General features: G+C 56.4%; 1 protein-coding gene across 2 annotated transcripts in view; it reads right to left on the bottom strand.

The window, feature by feature from the left end:
- The window catches only part of LMO1 (LIM domain only 1), a 39,519-nt gene extending 19,940 nt beyond the window's left edge, over positions 1-19,579 (bottom strand). Inside the window, exons 1-2 of one of the 2 annotated variants that reach the window (XM_045577750.1) lie at positions 19,433-19,579; positions 14,755-15,023 (exon numbers count right to left, since the gene is read on the bottom strand). In XM_045577750.1, the coding sequence (XP_045433706.1) occupies positions 14,755-14,779 (25 nt within the window). In that variant the 5' untranslated portion in view covers positions 14,780-15,023; positions 19,433-19,579. Of the gene's footprint in view, positions 1-13,993; positions 14,014-14,754; positions 15,024-19,432 lie in introns of those variants that run through there. The other variant, XM_045577749.1, reaches the window with a different exon arrangement.
- Between the last annotated feature and the right edge of the window lie 894 nt (positions 19,580-20,473).

Here is a 20,473-nt window from a genome sequence, read left to right as displayed (position 1 = left end):
GGGCTCTCAGGGAGAAGATTCTGGTTCAGAAGAGAACTTCCTCTCTGGAAACCTGGTGGGAAGAAGCCTGCCGCCAGTGTGGTAGAATGCAGGGCCCGTGGAGTGAGAGCGAAGCCCCGAGCAAAGGAAGAGACAGTGGCTTCCCCGTGCGAGTCAGCGAGGCAGCCCAGCTGCTGGGAAAGCTGCGTTATTGGGGGCGAGGTGTCTGCGGCCAGGGAGCTGACAAGCATGCTGCCGGTTACCTGCCAGACCACGTGTGGAGCACTGCGTCCTGTTCAGGGCCTGGCACTGGGAGGCAGACAGGGACACCCAGGGCAGCGGGCCCCACGAGGACGCTGCACTAACAGGCCGCTCCAGCCACCTATGGCTCCCTGCTCCTGCCGGGGTCCCTGCTCCGCCATACCTATTCCTCCAAGCCTAGGATCAGCCCAGCACGGAGGCCTTCCTCATTGCTGGGTGCAGAAGCCGGTCCATGGCAAGCCGGCCTGACCCCAGCGACCTCAGAGCTTCTACTCGCCTGTTTCCCAAACTCAAGACTAACCGTCAACCTTAAGCCACATTCCCGAGACACAGACACGAGTGACTGGGAGCCACTCTTCTGCTGAGAGGCAACCGAAGGGGTGGCCGAGGCCACGGGCCTGCAGAGACCCCCCCGGGGGCCCCCTGCCGGGGTGCGGTGGGCCGGGAGGGGGCTGGAACTGGCAGACCACGGAAGGGAGGGCCGGCAGGGGCGCCCTGACTCCTGCCGCCCCAGCCTGGGAGTGGGCTGCAGGCTCCGTGAGGAAATCACAGCACAGGCCTGGGTAATGCTCCTTTTAGTTACAGCATAAACTGCAGCAATAAAGCGTACCTGGGGAATGTTTAGAGAAAGCACTAATGATTTCTTCCCCAGTGGTTAATAAATTCACTTCCAGATCAATTTGTTCGCGATAGAGCCCGGCGAGCGGAACCCGCGAGGCGGGCACAGCCGAGTGTGTCTTTTTCAGTATAAATGATTTATTACGATGATTAGCGGCACATAAACAATTTAAAATACAACGCTAATTAGTTTGGGGGGGAAAAAAGGAGGGGAAAAGCCACACTGCCTCTCTCCCCATTATGTTCTACTTCCCTAAGTGTGTACTTTTTAATTAAATCCAAATGTCACAATAAATTTAAAGTGTTTTATTACCACTCGGGCTAACGAAGGCAGTCATGCAAGCCCTCAAGCCCCCCTCTCGGGCATCTGTGGGCTGGGCTGGGGTGAGGATGGGGGTGCCAGCAGGGTCTGTCCACAAACTGTCCCGGACATGTTTTTTTTTTTTTTTTTTTTTTTTTTTTTTTTTTTTTTTTTTTGTGTGTGTGTGTGTGTGTGTGTGTGTGAGATCTCTGGAAACCCCTCCTGGTTTCTGGCAGCCCCAAAAGCTGGAGAGCTCAGGGACTCCCCACTTTCTCTCCGCTTCCTGGCAGCCCAAGTGACGACTCCTCAGTGCCGGCTCTGACCAGCCCAGAAGCCAGGCACGTCTCCTCCGTGGTCCCCCAGGACCTGCACCCTCTTCGAGCCCCCCTCGGGGCCTCTATCATCACATACCTAACACCTCCTGCCTGCCCAGCATCAGGCGTTTCCTATGCATCTTACTGTGCCCTCGTTCCCGTGCTGGGAGGAGTAATTATTGTTTCAATTTTGGGGACGGGAAAATCGAGGCTCAGAGAGGTGGGGACATTTATCTAACGTCACACAGCTGTTGAAACCGGTTTGGCTCAGTGGATAGAGCGTCGGCCTGTGGACTGAAAGGTCCCAGGTTCGATTCCGGTCAAGAGCATGTACCTTGGTTGCAGGCACATCCCCAGTAGGGGGTGTGCAAGAGGCAGCTGGTCGATGATTCTCTCTCATCGATGTTTCTAGCTCTCTATCCCTCTCTCTTCCTCTCTGTGAAAAATCAATAAAATATATTTAAAGTCACACAGCTAAAAAGTAGACTTTTGCAGCATCCCTATTCCTTCCCCTGCCCTGCTGCCTCAGAGCCCACATCTAACGACGCCCGGGTGTCCCTGAATGGGGAATAGGACACGGAGCACAGAGCCTTGCTTTGCCCAGAAACACAGTTGAGGCAGAATTTCGGGCCAGGGACCTGGACCCTGATGAATCGGGGTTCAAGTTCAGGCTCTGCCATTGACCCACAATATGAACTCGGCGAGGTGCGCAGCCTCTGAGAGCTTCAGCTTCCCTGTCAGCGGAGCTGGAGCAATAACACCCATCGCACAGCCGGAAGAACCAAAGCGGCGAAAGCAAGCAGAGTGCTTTGCAGTCTGAGACGCGCTGTGTGAGGAGAAATTACTGACAGAAGCCCCTGAGGTGAGCAGGGATCTGGAAGAGCACACAGTGCCCGTGTCACTCATGAGAAAATGGAAGCCAGCGAGGAGAAGGACGTACCCAAGATCCACGGAACCTCAGGAGCCAGGAGACCAGGTTGCAGACCCTTCCAAAAGCTCCGACAGCCAAGAGTGATCTTCCTCCTAAACACCCTTTGCACTGTTTATTTGAGATTAAAAACAAATAACCCTAAATGTAGAGTTACCGTATGAGTTACCAGCAATTCCATTCCTAAATGCATGCCCAAGAAAAAATGGAAACAGATGTTCACATTGAAACGTGTAGATGAATGCTCCAAGTAGCAGCATTCTTCACAATAGCTAAAAATAGAGCAACTCAAAATGCCCACCGGCTGATGGATGGGCAAATAAAATGTGGCATACACGTACAATGGAGCAATATTCGGTCATAAAAAGGAAGTCCTGATGACATGATACAGCATGAATGAATCTTGAAAACATGAGGTGAGGAAAGAAGTCAGCCACAAAGACCACATCTCATATAATTTCATGGATATGAACTCTCCAGAAGAGGCAAATCCACAGAGACATAAAGTAAATGAGTGGTGGCCAGGGAAGACAGGAAGGGGAAGTGACTGCCAATGGGTGTGGAATTTCTTTTTAGGATGATGAAAATGTCCTGGAATTAGATGATGGTAATGGTTGCACGATTCTGTATGTGTACCAAAACCACTGAATTTTACTTTTAAAAAAGTTAACTTTCTGGCATGCAAATTATATCTCAACCAAGCTGTTATAAAGCAAAACAAACCAAAGGTTCCTCCGAGAACAGGAGAAGTCAGTTCATAAAAAATTATTTCTTGGGATCAGAAGAGGGGCCCTGGGAGGTCCAGCAGCCAGCCCTGTTATCCCATCTCTCGTTGGCTATTCCACAGGGAGGAAAGGGCTCCCCTTGCCTCCCTCCCCAGTCTCCCACACCCAGAAAGCTGACTGTCCCCACTCGTCCAGCACTGCTGCCCAGCAAACTCAGACCCTACTGGATCCATCACTCTTCTCCACCCCATCTGCTTCCACCACTGCGTTCATGTTTTGTCTTCCCAAGTCCCTGTTGAAGTTTCTGCATCCTCCCAGGCCTATGCCCAACCTGCGATGTCCTATCTACAAGCTAGGCATGCCCATGGGGGCAGAGTCCCCTTTCAGACCTTGAGCTTGTCCTGCATTGAGTACCATAGTTGTGGTCTGTGCATAAAGACCAGACCATAGTGAGGCCCTTCAGGCCCAGCCGAGGTTCAGTGTGGAGTGCTGCCCTCTCCCAGGACCTGTGAACCCTGCCCCGGACAGGGGTGGGCAAGCTCAGACCCAGGCCATGGAGGTCAGAAAGGAAGGCAACATTTGCCTTTGGGCCAAATGGAAACCACTGGCGGGAGAGCACCCAGTGCCCAGGCTAGGGGCAGCCCCCTTTGTGGTTTATCTGAGAGGGTGACTCAAGAAGATGAAGCATCCTGGCCAGCAGGGGGAGCCAGGCCCGCCCTGGGGTTAGTTTCCTGAGGGGCAGCTTCCTGAGACAGCATTCCATGATGAAACCATGAAGACTCATGGAGTCAGTTTCATGCCTAGAACATGGGTACTTGGCCCAAGGCCCAGATATCCCCCTCAAGTGACCGGAGCCATCCTGCCCCACCCATGGGGCTCTTCCCACATGTGGAGGACTCGGAGGCTGGTCTCTCTGCTGAGATGAGGCCTGAGGTACCAGAATAATGACCCTCAACATAACCTAGTTGAAGTTCTGCCTGGAAACAGAAAGGGACAGGACCAACCAATCTGATTCAAATGTGGCAAGACCACGCATGGAGGGCCCCGATGCTCTTACCGGGATCTCTGCTCCTCCTGACCCTGGGAGGCCAAGGAGAAACAAAGAAACCTCATCAGGTGGTTTCCTTCTCCTGGCTCTGGCCTCACTACACCGTTCCCCACCCAGGGTCATGTCTCAGCACCACACTGGAGGCATCAGCCGCCAGTGATCCTTGAGAAGTAAGACGAAACCTAGACTCCAAGAGGCTTGCCCAGGGCCATGCTGTGAGCTGGGGGCAGAGCCAGGCTGGGGCTGCAGGAGTTCTGGCTCCCAGCCCTGTGTTTCAGCTCCCAGGAGAGCCTCTTTCAGCCCAGCTCTCATGGGACCACGGAAGCAGCCGCTGCCAAGGCCACCTCAACAATGCCGGCTGCCCCGCACCTGGCAGCATCCAGCAAGCAGGGGGCGCCCTCAAATCACACCCCCCCACCCCCCCACCCCCAGCTGCAGGGAGGCTGGCTCGGGAAGGAGCCACCTTCATCTCCTCCTCCGAGGGGTGTGGTCACCACTGAGTGAGAACACAGGCCCTGGGTTAACGGACGCTTGCTTTGCAGGCTCCTAGTGGCCTCAGCAAACTTACCACCTGTGAAAAAAGGGAGCCAGCAGGAACCATCCGCAGCCCTGACACTGGTGTGTGCGTTTATAGTCAGGGCCACCCCCTCTCAACCACCACAATCAGGGAAGAAGGCCTGGGAGTATATTCACCACCACCTCCCAGGATTGTGGCAAGAGATCCGGTTCTCACCTGAATTCTGCCTCATACCAACGTGCTGGGCTCTCCCGGGCAGCGGCTCTCCCTCTCTGGGCACAACCTACTCCTGGGGCTAGTATTTGATTTTGCAGCCCACCCCGGGTGCTGTAAAGATGAAATGAAAGGCTCCGAGACATCTGGGGCCTTCCCTGGCGTGAGGGGATGCAGGAAGTGGAGGCACTGGGCCTCCCAGGACTGGGGCTGGTGATTCATTCTCTCCTGTGGCAGCTAAACCTTTGGCCACCTGGGGCCTGAGATGCCGTTCCAGAAGCTGATCTCTCACAGGCTGACTTTTCTAAGACAGTCCCCCGCTGCCCCCCGTCTCCTGATAGCAACAACCTTGGTGTGATTCCCCCCCACACACACACACTTCCTCGAGTGGGAGCCGGACCTAGTGACTTGTTCCCAAGAAAGGAAATACTGCAAAGTGATGAAATGTCACATCTGTGATTAGATGTGTCACATCTTATAAAAGACTGTGACTTCCTGCCTGCCAGCAGACACTCTTGTAATGGCTTTCAGGAAGCAAGCTGCCACACGGCAGAGGCCCGCCTGGCACGGAACCGGGGGCAGCTTCCGACCCACAGTCAGTGAGCAGTGGAAGCCTCAGTCCACCGGCCCACGAGGAACTGACTCCTGCCAGCAATCCAAAGAGCAAGCTTGAAAACTCAATTCCCAGATTAATCTTGATTTGAGACCTCAGCCCCGGCCGACACCTCTATTATGGTCTGAGAGACCCTGAGCAGAGGACCCAGCTAAGCCATTCCCGAACTCCTGACCCACGGAAACTGTGAGACAATAAATGGGTGTTGTGTTAAGCTGCCACGTTGTGATTTGTTGCAGAGCAGTAGGCGACTAGTACACGGCCTCACCGCGTACACACACAGGCCAGGAAGGAGGGCCTTGCCTCGGGCCGGAGAGAGGCGGGCCTGCAGACAGACGTCTGCCCCACCGCCCAGGTCCTTGTGAGCTTCCCTCGGGAGCCCCGTCCTTGCTGAACTGTTGGGCACATGGACCTTGAGGTGCTTTCCTACTGTGGAGTGTGTCCAGGAGAGGTGCCCAGGAGACAGCACCCACTCCCCGGCCTGCCCTACCAGACTCTCTCTGCTGGGCAGATCAGGAATGTGGGCAGAGCTGATCAGCTCTTCCTGGGTTGTGAGCACATCCCCAGTAGGGGATATGCAAGAGGCAGCTGATTGATGATTCTCATTGATGTTTCTCTCTATCCCTCTCTCTTCCTCTCTGTAAAAAAATTAATAAAATATATTAAAAAAAAAAAAAAAAAAAAAAACAGCCCTTCCAGGGCTCTGCAACCCAGACACCTCTGGATCAGGATAAGTGTTTCAAAGCACACCCACTCCCTCTTCTCCCCTCCTCACCCAAACCTAGGCAGGTTAGGGAAACCCACCAGTCACCTACAGAACCTTCAAGAGCTCTGCCTATGGAAGGCTCAACAGACCTAAACAGTGGTCATGGTCCTATCCATTTGACTACTAGTTGGAACCACCATTACAATTTACTGTTAAGAATTACTACGTGGCGGAAGCTGGATTTGAACCGAGTCTGTCTGATGCAAAGCCCGTGCAGGTTCCACTGGTTTTATAAATTGGAAAATGAGAGAGAGTTCAAGCATTCTGATGGCACCCACAGGCAGCCCCAACGACGCAGCCCTTCTAAAACAGTCTATCACCAGGGGTCGTGAACTGGAGTTTTTAAAAATTCAGGGGAGAGGAGAGACAGGCTGGAGCAGGTGCTGGCTGTGGGCCCTAGATGTTCAAGCCAGAGCTTATCTGGGAAAAGCGGGGCTCCCTCCCCCTCTCTATCAAGTCATTGCGCCAACCGGCAAAATTGAATTATTAAAACTCCCTTCTGGGGTACCACACAGATTTTTCTCCACTGAGACTCCGAGCGGAGGGGCGGCCGCTCCCGCCACACAATATTAAAATGTCAGGAGTTTAAGGCCTGCGCTGGTTGAGTCATAAGTTATCAGCACCCAGTGAGGGCCGACAGAATGCCTCCCTTAAATTATTAAGCAGAAAGCGTCAGACTGTAATATTTTGCTAAACCAAAGTACAGACACAGACAAAGATGTCATTTCAATATTTGAAACCAGCAAGTTTAATTTAAAATAAGAGCAAACCAATAAGCTCAGAACATAGCGGCGCATGAGAGGAAAATTATACTGTGAGAGGGGGGAAAAAAAGTGGAAGGACTTAAGAAATTTATAAAAGTAATCTCAAAGTGGAAATTAGAAATCAGGGCCTAGAAACAGAATAACACAAAAGAAATATTACTGTCCACTTTCTAAATCAATATAACACTGCTCCATGCCAGAATTACCATGGTAACTCAAGTAAAAAGAATCAAGCAATTCTTATTATTTCAAAATAAAATCACAGCCTGAAGCCTGGGTTTTATTACAACCACTGATAGATCGCCGGCTTGTATTTATCTGAAATATTGCTTTTCAATCAGCTGGTTTATGAATGTACACACAGGCCTCTCGCCAGCCCACTTACAGCCTCATTTTTGAGGCGAGGGGCTAACCAATGAATGGAGTCCCGCCTGGCCACTTCCGCACGTATGCCCAGGTGGAAGCTAGCTCCTGTAACCAGAGAGCTTCACACCTACCCCTACTGCAGGACAGAGAAGAAGAGCCAGAGAAGGCAGTGGGGGCTGATGTCCTTATGGCCCCCCTCCCCCTGGTCCACGAAGGAAGAGGCCAGGGCTCACATGGCAGCACAGACACTCCTCCCACCCCCTATTAGCAAGCCTCCCTCACCACCTTCCCAAGGCACCCACTGACTGGCTCCGCCCCTACATACTCTACAGTCAGGCAGCCTGGGTTCACAGCCCAACTCTGGACTTGCGAGCTGTGTGGAACCTGTGACCCCATGACACAGCCTCTTCATACAGATTTCTCATCTGTCAGGTCAAGATCACAACAGTGGCTGTCCCTAACGGTGGTTAAGGATATTGAATGAAATTATACCTGGAAGACATTTTGAGTACAGAAATGGCCCCGACGCTCTACCCCTTGGGGTACCCGCATCCTGTGCAATGTGACCTTCACCTGGTCTCTCCAAGGGTATCAGCCATTTCCCCACCCCTTGAGCTGAGGTTGGTCTTGCGATGTATTTTGGCCAAACAACAATGTTCCAAGAGCCAAACCTAGTCCATAGAAAGTTTTGTGAGTGTCCACTCTCTCTCCTGCACACCTGTCTCCACCACGGGAGCAAGCTGGAAGAGTCTGCTGGATGAGGGACATGCAATCTTGGCACCCCTAGCATCCAGTTGATCAGCTATCAGCCAGGCATGAGTGGAACCCCAAAACTGCAACCCAATAACTAAACAGATGCTTATTCTGAACCTCTGAGTTTTGAGGTGGTTACTTAGGCAGCAACAACGAATTGATACACATCCATAGCATGACATCTTACTTTTAAGTAAGGGTCCAGTAAAATGACAGCTATTATGTTTTTATGATCCCTAAGGTCCAAAGAGGGAAAGAGCTCATACTGTAACTCTGTGGAAAGCAATGCACTTCACACAGGCTTGAAGCTTGCTGGGTTATCAAATGTGTACATGGACACTGGGTGCCCATGAGGTGTGGTTCCCATTGTAGAGATGGAAAAACTGAGGCCCAATAAGTTGTCTGAAGTCACATGGCAGTTAACTGGGACTAGAATCCAGGCCTCCTGAATCATGCCAGCAGGCTGCACCTGAAACCCAGTCAGGAAGGGCCAGGAGATAGGAATTGGGGAGCCAACCGGCTCCTGCAGTCTGGACCAGCTGCTTACGCCTCTCACACCATCTGCTTTTAATTTGCTCCAGTTGTGTCAGCCGCTGTGAGTTCCTGTTTAAGAACAAAAAGTAAACCCACTCCACCCAATGAGAGACGAGCTTGTTGCTAGGTTGGGTGGATGTGACTCTGGAATGACTTTGGCCACCTATAGGCTCCTAGAAGGCCAACCAAAGGGGAAAGGGAATGCCAGGCAAGGTGGTCAACACGAGCAAGGGCAGAGAGGCAAAGATGCCCTGGGCTGTCAGTAGGCTGGCCAGGGCCATGACTGGGATGCCCAGGCACATTACACCTGGCCAGCTGATGTTCCTTTTCATTAGGGTTCTCTGTCACCCATTCTGACCATGCATTTGGGGCCAGGGAAGAGGGTACGGCAGCTGGACATGGGACCTGAAAGATGCTGAAGCTCTAGGCTGTGATTCCCAACATAACTTGGGGCAACTTACTTGCCTGCTTTGTGCTTCAACTGTTCCCCTACAAATGTGGGGGACCTGCAAGCAGTGATCTTGGAGGCTTCTTCCCCTGATGCTAGTCACCTTGGAAATCTGGGGAGTGGTGAGCAGTGGAGCCAGGCTGCCTCCGGGGCAGCAGTGACTGGTGGCCATGACAGATGAATTAACTGCAAGAGGGAAGGTGATGTCCCACTGCCCAGAAGTGAACAAGGCACCAACCGGGCACAGGTTATTTCAGATCACACTGTCGCTGTGCAGAAGGCGATGTCGCCTCCCACAGACACGAGCCTCCCTGGTTTATCAGGTGTGTACGTGGACATTATCTCATTTAATCTTGATAACAATCTAGCCAGTCAGTTGTGGTTATTCTCATCGTAAAGATGAGAAGGTATAAAGTCTCAACATTGGGTGGGCATGGCTTTGGGATCCATGGACATATTGGGCCTGCAGAGTTTAGCGGGATGGTAAAGATGGCAGCCAGTCCAATAGTACCTGGCCCACTGGGGTACCCATGCCTTTTTCTTTACCGCTTTTCCCTAACTCCTTCCTGTCTTCCTAACACTGCTGATCAAGAGTCCTTAGGAGGTCCTCTAGCCCCTAGAGATAGAACTAAGCAACAGCCTTGACTTCCTGACTACTTGGGGACAGCTCTGCCTTGGTTGGGATGCAGCTTGGCAGGGCCTGCACTTGCTAAGAACCCCAGCACAGCTTGGGTCAATTCCCCATCAGCCCCCCCCCCCCCCCCCCCAGCTCTGTCTTCTGCTCAAAGAAGGCCAGCCTGTCCAACCACTGCCACTTCCCAACCTCAGCAGCCTTTGCCAGCAGCCCAACTGCACCGAGCCGGAACCTCGTGTCTCCGCCCATGACCTCCGAGGGTCGGCCACCGATGTTGGACATCATTCATTGGTTCCAAGGCAGAAAGGCCAGAATAGAACTCCTGGGCCTGCCGAGGGGGTCCTTACATAGAAGCCGGTAGCACAGCTGCTGGGTTTGACTCCGGGACACCGTGTGGGGTGGGGAATCCATTCTCCGGAGTAACGAGAGGCAGGCCCTGGGTCTAGGAACACACACATGTCTAATGTGCTAAAAGCATCTTCGTGGGACACGTTGAGAGAGAGAGAGAGAGAGAGAGAGAGAGAGAGAGAGAGAGAGAGAGAGAGAGGTGGCGGGAGAGAAAAGCAGCTCTTGTAGCCACAAAGGCCAAGCGACGGGCCACGCCAGCACCGTGGCCACCCCGGCACGCAAAGGGTGAAGCTTTTAGGCGAGCGGCGGCCGGTGATCTCAGCTTCTCCCCGTCCTAATGCTCCTGAAAGGCTCTCTCCCGCTCCCTGTAATTGGGCATCAGTAGTTAATGCAGTATTGACTGCATTACACGCTCCCGTGCCTCCCCTCGCTAATGCCAATTGCATCACCTTGTACAGTCACCGGCTTGCTTGGCCAATAGCCGTTAAAAGCAATCCAAATCATGAATCATATGGGAAACTTTTAGCGAGACACCGCCATCCAAGGAGACAATTTACAGTTGAGTTAATCTGGGTACATTAGCGAGACATGGATTCTGGACGACAGACCAATTTATGTTGTTTCCCTGTCCCCCGCCTCAGTGCTCCATGTGGGCAAGTGAATGGAAAGAGCCGGGAACAGAGAGGAGCACCTGCTTCTTAACCCGCGCTCAGAGAGGGGGTGGAGGAGACCCGTCTTTACAGACTCCCACCCTTGGGCAGGAAGGGGAAGTGGCTGTGCGTGCCGCTCAAGACTTGCGATGCTTCCTTCCCAGCCGTGAGGAGGCGGCTGCTGCTCAGGCGGGCATGGTAGGTGCAGATGGAGACCCTCCGAGTGCCAGGCCGGATCCCCACCCTGCCAGCCTTCCAAGGCCTTTCCCAGGCCTCAGGAGGCAGTAGTGCCCGCTGGGATCCACCTTCCTGTTGACCTGCTGGGATCTCTGCTGTGGAACAGTGCCAGGGCCCACTCCCTGCCTCTGCTCCAGGCCAGGGAAGGCCCCCAGGACCCTCTGTGGTCCAGAGCACAATGGGATATCCCAGGAGGTCCTGCAGCTCAGCACCCAAGCAGAGCCAAGAGCCTGCCCTCATGGATCAGCTGCAGAGGCTGTGCTCACGGCAGTCATTAACAATTGAAGATTCGCTGTCTGGTCCTTCCCAGGCCAGCTCCACGCTCCCTGGGCATTTTTACTTATTAAAAATGCTCTAGGAATCATGTCTGGCTTTTGGTTCTACAGCCTGCTCGCTGCTTCCCGTGGTCACCCCAGCCTTTGAGGAGGCGGCTGACACCCAGACCCACCCTTCGGCATGGACACACCAGCACCCCCTAAAAGGGTATCCCCAGCATCTTCTCCTGCCCATTCCCCCGCAATCCAAGGCTCTCATTGTTCTTGGGGTGGCCTGGACCCTCTGCTCTCTGCCCCTACCCCCGGGCCTCTCCTCCACAAGCTAATTTGGCTCCTAGGACTCAGGACAGTAGCTCTCTGCTCCCCCTCAGGGCTTGAAGCCTCACCGGAAAGCCCACCGCCTGGTGCCCGTCCCAGCGCAGGTGCCAGGGAACGGAGGGCTGCTTCTCCGGGAAAGGGGGAGCTGGGCTTCCTCTGCTGACAGGCAGACCCGACGGCGTTGAGAGAGCCTGGACCCTGGGTTCCAGTAAAGTGGAAATGGCGAGGCCAAGAGCAAGCGTCCAAATGAAAGCAATTAATCATAAAACCCGAAGTTTAACCGTTTGCAAAACAGATCTTTCCTCTCTGTGGTGGCCCTTCGCTGCTCGACCTAATGGATTACTTTATTAATAATGCACTGTGCTTAAAAGCAAAAAAAAAAAAATTTTTTTTTCCTGACGATTCAATACTTCAGAAAGTCTCTTAAACCCGTTGCCACGGCAAAGCGATTGATATTTTATTATCTTTCAGAAGTGCAACATGAAAGCCCAGCAGCCCAGCGGAGCAAGAGCTTTGGTCCGTGGCAGCTGGCAGACCCAACTTCAACCAGAGGGGCCCCGGCCTCTTCCGACAAGAAGCTGTCAGGTGGAGACAAGGCATTGGGGGTGGTTAACAAGAGCCCCCAGTCCCTGCTGCAGCCAGACAAAGGGTGCAGGGACCTCGCCCCGAGGAACACCCACCCCCGGGGGCCAATGCTGCCACCCAGCCCACACGGCCACCTGCGGAGAGGGCATGCGTGCTGGGGAGAAAGGAGGCAGCAGGTTTAGAAGGGCAGGTGAGCGCATCCAGAGCCTTTCTCCCTCCCCCAATGACAGGTGCCAGCTTCAAGGTTTTGTGGAACCTGGAGAGGCCAGACTCCAGCAGGGAGCAGAGGGTGGATTGATGAGCAGAAAGGTTACTTTGCGGGGACAGTTCCGGGCAGGACAAGAACCCAGTGCTCCTCGGGGCTCTGGCTGTCCGCATGCCTTGTGCTGTCATGGGCCCCAGAGCTCACTGGCATCAACGAAAGCGGGCGCCGTACTGTTCAGACTGGACAAGGTGGGGCACTGAGGGGCACCACATGCTCTCTGCCCCAAGCTTGGAGGAAACACACGTCTGGGGCGGTTGGCGTGCACTGCAGGCTGGAGGCAGGACACTGGCTCAAAGGACCTCCAGAGAGCCATTCCCACTGCAGGGCTCATCGGAACGCCTTTAGGATCACAGAGCCCACAGCACTCTGGGTGCCTGGACAGAGAGCCACCCCCGAGAGGTCCATCTCTCTGCCTGGGGCCTCCCAAATAGAGGGCCCAGCCTTCTGGATTTCTGGCTTGGACCTAGAGACACATCCAGACTTCCACGTGTTTCCCACGGTGAGCGTACCCCCGGCACCAAGTGAGACCCCGGCGCTGGCTCCTCGCGGCGAGGTCCCCGCATTTCACCAAGCGGGAGAATGAAGTCTAGAGGTAAGCATGACTGGTCTGAGCTAACACAGCGAGTTAGAAACAAGAGGGGCTAACGCAAGGCCTCCTTCCTCCCCACGCGGCCCGGCCCGAGTCCTTCTTTTCGTCCCATACACCACGAGAGCAGCCCAGTCCTCGGATGGCCCCCACAGGGCTCCGGGGAAGGGGTCCCCGGAGAGAGAAGAGCATACAGGAGGCGGATGTCACACCCCAGCTAGGCGCGGGCCAATGGATTCTTGTGGACAGAAGCATTGCGTTCCCTCCTCATCTCTTACTACACACACACACACACACACACACACACACACACCCGAGAATCAGCCTTCGTGGGCTTACTGGCCACAGGGCTCCTGCACTTGCCACCCTCAGGCCAGACACTTCAATTGCCCCTCCCGGCTGGGGATCTCAGAAGGTCAAGGGGAATCTAGGGGCATCAGCACGTGGTAGCAGCAAAGCGAACCTCCTGGGTGACCTTGAGCAAGGGACTTAACGTCAAGTATTTGCCAAGCGACCCTGTCAGTAGCACCGTTGGCCGGGTGAGCAGAGGGCACAGGCCCAGTGGAGACTCACTAGGAGGTCAGAGGATGCCAGCACAGTCGCCCCAACTCGCAGAACACCCACCTTCCAGCTCCTTCCCAGTAGCAGCCTGCGTGCCAACTGTTACACAGACATACCTCTCCCTACAGCTAACACATGGAGCCACCCTCACCTCCGGGGCAGGAGGGCCTGGGACAGCCGGGGGGCGGCCTCTCTTCGGACCCTGGGGGCTGTGCTTGGGTCACAGGACACCCACTTGGTTTTACCCTCGAGGGGGACTGGGTTCTCCAACCTCTCCTGTGCACACCAGACGCTCAGTGCAGGGCATCCCCAATCAGGAAGGCTTTGGAGTCGGAGGGGCCACCTGCTAGTGGCCTACAGCAACCACGGACCCCCTCCGTTCTGACCTCTGAGGAGCCCCGAGGATCCTGGCCACGGCAGGTCCATGGTCAGGATCCTCCTTCGCGGGCCACTCCTACCGGAGTGCCACCAGCCGGTAGCGCGACACTTTCCTCCTCTGGGCCAAACTCCGGTCTCCGCGCCCAGGAGACCGGGAGGCTGCAGGAGGCACCTCATCCTTGTGGGGAGCTACCTCCCCAAGGGTCCAGCCCGCCTTCCCCTCGCCCGCCTGGCACCCCAGGGCGGGTGTCCTCCTCCCGAGCGCGCGGCTCGCCGCAAGCCCTGGAGCCCGATTTTCCAGAAGCCACAGATTTGCCCAGCGCTCAGCACCCTCTAGAGTTACGCGGTGGCGGCGGCGCCAGGGTGATGGCTGCGGTGAGAGGAGCAGCCGCAAGACGAAACGCTCTGCATGAGCCGCTGCCACCGCTGCACGGAGATCTAACGGGAGCCGGAGCCTCTGGCCCGCGCAAAGCTCGCCTGCCCGCCCGCCCGCCCGCCCGCTGCCCCGGCCCGGGAGCCCGCACCCAGGGACTGACTCACTCCCCCCTCTCCTCCCCAGTCCCCCTAGGTCCTGCCCGCCCCTACCCCGCCCCCGCCCCCGCCCGGCCCCCCACACCCATGGCCTTGGGCCCCCCACACCCATGGCGCTCCCACCGCGATCCCAGCCCAGCCTGGCAGATGCGCGCCCCCCGTACCCCCGCCGTGTGTTCCCGCGCACCCTGGTGTAAGGGGGGAGGTACCCCGCATCGGACCTCCGCCCGCCACCTACCGTCCTCCTTGTCCAGCACCATCATCTCGGGCGCTCCGTGTCCAGCCGCCGCGGCTCGGCTCGGCCGGGAGAAGGGCGCCGACTCCCGGAGCGCTTCGGCGGGGAGGCCGGTCCTCGGGCAGCGAGCGGCGAGCGGGCTCTAATGACCCGCTTGTCCGGCTCTTAACCTAGATTGCACTCAGCTAGAATTACATTCAGGAGCGAAGCACTTCGCAGATACAAAAGCCGTCTCACCTACTTTTGTGCCTCAGAATTGAAGGAACTACGAACTGCAATTTAGAGAGAGAGAGAGGAGGAGGGTGAGAGAGAGAGAAGGGGAAGAGAGGATCAGAGCCGTTTCTTTGATTCTCACCTTCTAAATGGCTCAATTTGCCCAGTATAATCTGTCTTAATGTAATTGCATTTGATAGCTCATAACCCGGGCTCTGCCAACGACACTGGCTTTCAGCTTCATAAAGTGTTTTCCCCTCGGATTTAATCTGAATCTCAATCTAAAATTATATTCAAAGAGATGGGGGGAATCTCGGCGGCTGTCTCCCGCTGCCTTTCTCTCTCAATGTATGAGGTTTGCACTCCTGCTACTGAATAAATGCACACATTTTCCAGAGCACCCCCCTCCCCTCCTTCCTCCGGGTTAATGGGGAGTGGAAACCCGCGGCTGCCGGCTCCGCAGCGCCACCTGGAGGCCGCTCGGCCCCAGCTCGGCGCGCGGCTCCGCTCAGGCAGGACCCTGGGTCCTCATCCTGGAGATTAGTCTGAAGGACCCCTTGTCTGTCACTCCCAGCTTCCCAGCCTTGATTTCTGCTCCCCTCTCACCAGGAAAATCTTTCTCTGACCTCCTACCCTCTCTTCCTACTTGCTCTGCCCCCGGGGTTTCTGGTTATTCCCTGGACCTTTTGGCAAAGTTAAACCCCATGCCTTGCACAAACTCTTCCACTGTGAATGTCACAGGAACACCTTTTACCCCAGCAGCCCCTTCCCTCACAGGGCATCCCGATTCCACAGAAACCTGGATCCTGTCTTAACTTCTCCCTGAGCAGGCACAGCATGGCACTGAAAGCTTTTCTCATTCTACCACTGTTGGTTGAGCATGTATTATGTGCCGAGCCCTGTTCTAAGGCACTGGGGACACACGGCAGTGAGCAAAGCAAAGATTCCTGCTATTACAGATCTCGCAGTTCTTGCTCTGTACCTCAAGAGGCAGGAGGGGGACAGTGTCCAGCTCCTTTCCCCCGGAACCCTGTCTCCCCAGAGCCCTGGGGGTGGTGCCCAGGCTGCCAATTCCAGGAAGGCCACTCAATAACCAAGCACGCTTTCTCTTGACAGGACAGAGTTCCAGGGTGGGATGGAAATCTTAATCACTTTTTCCCCAGCCCATGGAGGGCTCCAGACAAATATGTCCAAGGCTCAATCCTGGTAGTCCTCCTGAGGACTAGACCCAGGCAAGGGGAAGGGAGCCGAAATCCCTGGAGTGGCCAAGAACCACCAGTTGGGACGTCACACCCTCTCTACCTATTATCATCAGTGGCTTAGCAAACCACGTTCTCTCTCTGGGTCTCACGGAGACCTGCTCTTCTATCTCCCAAGGTTTCGGTGGGGATCAGATGGCATACTGTATGTGCATGTGCTTTGCAAACTGTGGCACCCCAGACCATGAGGGGGTTTCCCGAGTCCAAAGGAGACCTGGAGGCCAGGCTGTGCCCTGTAAGCCCTGGAGGCCCGATGGCGGTGCCTGACAGGGCTGAGGAAAGGAGGAGCGGGAGCCGTGCTGCAGCGGGAAGCCGGGCTTTGGGAAAACAGGAGCGAGGCGGCTCCTAATGAGATGCCTCATCTGCAGCTCAGAGGGTTTTGCTTTCCTCTTCATCTTGAATACTTAATCCTAATAGTCCTTGAGTATAGTTGGTATTAAATATATCATCTTGCTCCGTCAGGCCATCCCTCAGGACTGTGGGCTTGATCTCTCCTCTGCCACGGCAGCCGGAGCTGTACCCTGAGGGCCTGAGGGAGCCTTTGGCTCTGCTGCCACTGGTTCATGTAGTGCCAGCCCCTCACACACACCCCCATTTGAGCTGGGGGCCAGACGGTGCAACAAGCAATGGGCCTGGCAGGCTGGCAAGGGGCAGCTTCTTGCTTGTAGACACCTCTGGGCAATCTTGCTTTACTTGTGACCTCCAGGACAGCTTCTTCTCACCTCCAGGGGCTGGCCCTGACCCACAAACCAGGACTTGACCAGCTGGGGCCACTTCTCCCCTGTCTTTTCCATGTGCTGTGCTTGGGACGTGGTCCCAACACCAGCTCTCCCAGCCTCCAAGGTAACCAGCTAGCAGCCACATGGCCAACATCCCTTTGGGGAGGCAGGAGCCCTCTGTGCCCACTCAGGGACTGAAGCTGGCCTGGGTGCTAAGGGGTGGACTACGGAAACGGGCTGGGTATGTCAGTAGGGGACTGGTGCTGTGTGTGAAGGACTGCTTGTACCCAGAAGTGGCTGTCTCTGCACCCCCCAGTTGTGAGCATTGAGCTGCCACCCTGATCTGGAAAGGGGCCTCCGTAGAGATTGGTGCACAGAGCTACCCAGCAAGCCTTGAGGGTTTGGATGGTCAGGAAGGGGCCTGCTGGGTTGGCAGAGGCAGACATGCCCCTCACTCGTCCAGGGGCCTTCCTCTCAGCTCATGGGTAACTGTTGGCCAGGCAGGTAATTCCTGTGACCATGCTCACCCCCACCCACAGCACCAGGGTGGAATCCGCAGGTCCCCTGGGGCTGGAGGGGGTAGCTTGCATCGGACACATTCCACAGGTGATGAGAATGCACTCCCTCGGACACTACCACCTACAGTGCTCCAGAATGCCCTTGACATGCCTCTGGGGAGCCACATGATCAGCCCCCAAGATTACCGCGAGGAGAAAGGGGTTATTACTGGCCACCTTACAACATTCTGGGCAGGTCCCAGCAGTCTGTCACTGCACCTGGGAGGGAGGTCCTGAGGAAGGGTTCCTGCATTGGGAGTGGGAAGGGAGCGGGAAAACGTGGCGCCCGAGGGCCCGGGCAGACCAGATATTCCAGATCTCCTCAGTGGAGGCTGTCAGATATGCCTGCACCTGAGGCCCGCTCCCAACACACTGCGACTGTCTTCAACAGGGGCTTACAAACTGGTTTTGCAAGTGATGCTCAGAGAGGTCTTCAAAGTGACAAGGGCCCCTTCCCTGCGGCTACCACAGTTGACAAGACAGTGAACCTATAGACTTTGCAGTGCCACCAGGACGCCCACTGGCCACATTCAGATGCCCTGCCCTGCCCCCTAGCCACACAAAAGCAGCCCGTGCACAGAAACTGCAACCAGCTAGAGTGGCGAAGTGCACGCTTTTCCAAATCCTTTGGTTTCTGGAAGCCCTGGACAGGCCTTCTAGGAGCTGAAGCTATAATCCATCAGGCCTTGCGGAGGCTTAGACCCAATCTGCACCCCAGAAAACAAGTCTCTCTTTCCCACCCCCTTGCAGAAGGCTAATCCATCCCTGCACCACAGCTCTGAGAGCTTGCGGATGTAAGCTGTCCAACTGTCCCAGGCTGCCCAGGATTGATCAAATGGCCCAGGATGTAGGACTTCCCATGCTCAAACGGGGTGGACCTGGCAAACCATGCCAGTTGCTCACCATAGAAGGAGGTGGTAGGTAGGGCAGGGGACTAGGGGAGCCAGAGAGAAAGGCCAGTCAGCCAGACCCTTCCTGCAGGCCAGCAGCTGCCTCCCAGCCCAGCATTTCTTAGCCTTCCAACGCAGGGCTTCCTCTCCCAGGCACCCAGGAGCTCCTAGCACCTGGGGAGGGTGGATGGGCCAGTGGGGCTGTGAGCGGGCCTGAGAGACTGGCCGTTAGCATGGACCCGGGGCTGGATCCAGATTTTGTGAGAGCCAAACTTACTTATGCAACTGGGGGAAAGAGGATTCTTCAACAAAAGGAACGCAAGATCACCAAAATGAAGCTTAAACTTCATTAGCTTCCAGATAAATCCGCCCCCTGATATTTTGGATATATGGTCCATAGCCCGCAGGGCACCTCCTATCATGCTAGGTAGAGGGGGGGGGAGGAAGGGGGGGCAAGACTGATGGTGAGCGCCCGCTCCAGTCCCCCCAGAGGTGAAGCAATGTCACCTATCCCGCACAGCTAGAAGTTCCAGACCCAGGAACCTCAGAACCATGCTGGTTTGACTCCAGCCTCAAGCCCAGGTTCTCAGGGCATCTCCCCGGGAGAACCATTTCACAGTCCGATACAAAACTGGGGGCATGCAGACACCCCAGGAGGGAGGCTGGGGGGCTGGGGGTCGGCGGGCACTGCGGGGAGGCGCGGAGAGGACAGGCGCTCTCGGTGCCCGGGAGGCGGCAAGAGCCAGGGAGAAAGTTCTCGGCCGGAGCGTGTGGGGTTGGCTGGCTGGCTTGGGGTGGCCCGTGGGACTTCCTAACGCCGCTGCGGAGCCTCGGGGGGCCGGGCCTGGCACCCTCGTTCTCCCCTCCTTCCCCCCGCCCCCCCCCCCCCCCAGTCCCGCCGCCGCGCTTCCCGGCAGCCGCCCAGCGCCCGGAGCCGATGGGGCTGGCACGGGGGCGCTGCGGCCGAACGCGGGGTGGCCTCGGCAGGCCCCCCGCTCCCCCCCACCCTGCACCCCGCGCCCCGCGCGATCCCCGGCACCTACCGTCCCCCGGGTCCAACACCATGGTCCCCCGGCGGCTCCAGCCCGCGCGGGCCCAGGACGCGGAGGGAGGGCGCGCGGCTCCGAGTCCGCCTCCGCCGCCGGCTCTGCTCCGCCGGCCCCGCGGGCTCCGCGCCTCGCGAGCTGCAGCCGCTGACGGACGAGGGCGGGCGGGCGGGCGGGCGCCCGGAGCTCGGCCCCGCGGACGGGGGCGGGGGAAGGCGGGGGCGGGAGGGGCGGGGGTGCGTCGGTCCGTCGGTCCGTCAGGCCGGGATCGCCGGAGCGGGGCGCGCTGCCTCTCCCGGGCCCGGCCGCGCCGCGCTCCCGTCCTCCCTGCGCGCCCGCCGCGCTCGCCGCAGCCGCAGCGGAGTGCAGCCTGCGTTTCCCAGGGCCCCTCCGATCCCCCTGTTAATTAAATCAATTCATTATGCTCGGATCTGATTAGCGGCCCTTCCCCCCGCTTTGAATCAATTATTCAATACACAAACATAATTGCCTGGGCCAGAGGTGCCCGCCATTAGCTTATTTAACTCCAAGGACACTAATTACCCGCAGGGCACGGGAACTTTTCTCATTAATTCTGACAAAACACAAAAGCACAGCCAGAGTGTGTGCGTGTGTGAGCGGCTCTGTGTGTGTGTGTGTGTGTGTGTGTGTGTGTGTGTGTGTGTCCGCATGCCACAGAGTGAGGGCTGGGGGTGTGTGAGCTGGGGATGGATGCGCCTGGGGTGGCAGAGTGGGTGCGATTGCGGGTGGGAGTTTGGGGATGCCGGTTCTGAGATGGGGACCCCGCGGATGTGAGCGTGGGGCTCTGTGGGTGTGTGGTGATGGGGGGGGGGAGGGGCGCCGGGGCTGTAGGCGTGCATCAGGGTGGATGTGTCTACGGGTCTGGGCACTGCGGGCCAGGGTGTGGGACCCAGCACAGGGCTGTGTGAGATTGTGTGAGTGCTGGCTTCTGTGTGTGACTTTGGGAATGTGACTCCAGGGCGACTGTCCCAGGCGCCTCTGCCCCCTTTATTTATTTATTTATTTATTTATTTATTT

The sequence above is a fragment of the Pipistrellus kuhlii genome, unplaced genomic scaffold (genome assembly GCF_014108245.1).
Source record: "Pipistrellus kuhlii isolate mPipKuh1 unplaced genomic scaffold, mPipKuh1.p scaffold_m20_p_9, whole genome shotgun sequence".
Lineage (NCBI taxonomy): Eukaryota > Metazoa > Chordata > Mammalia > Chiroptera > Vespertilionidae > Pipistrellus > Pipistrellus kuhlii.
The sequence above is the reverse complement of the archived record's forward strand: the minus strand, read 5'-3'. Positions and strand labels throughout refer to the sequence as shown.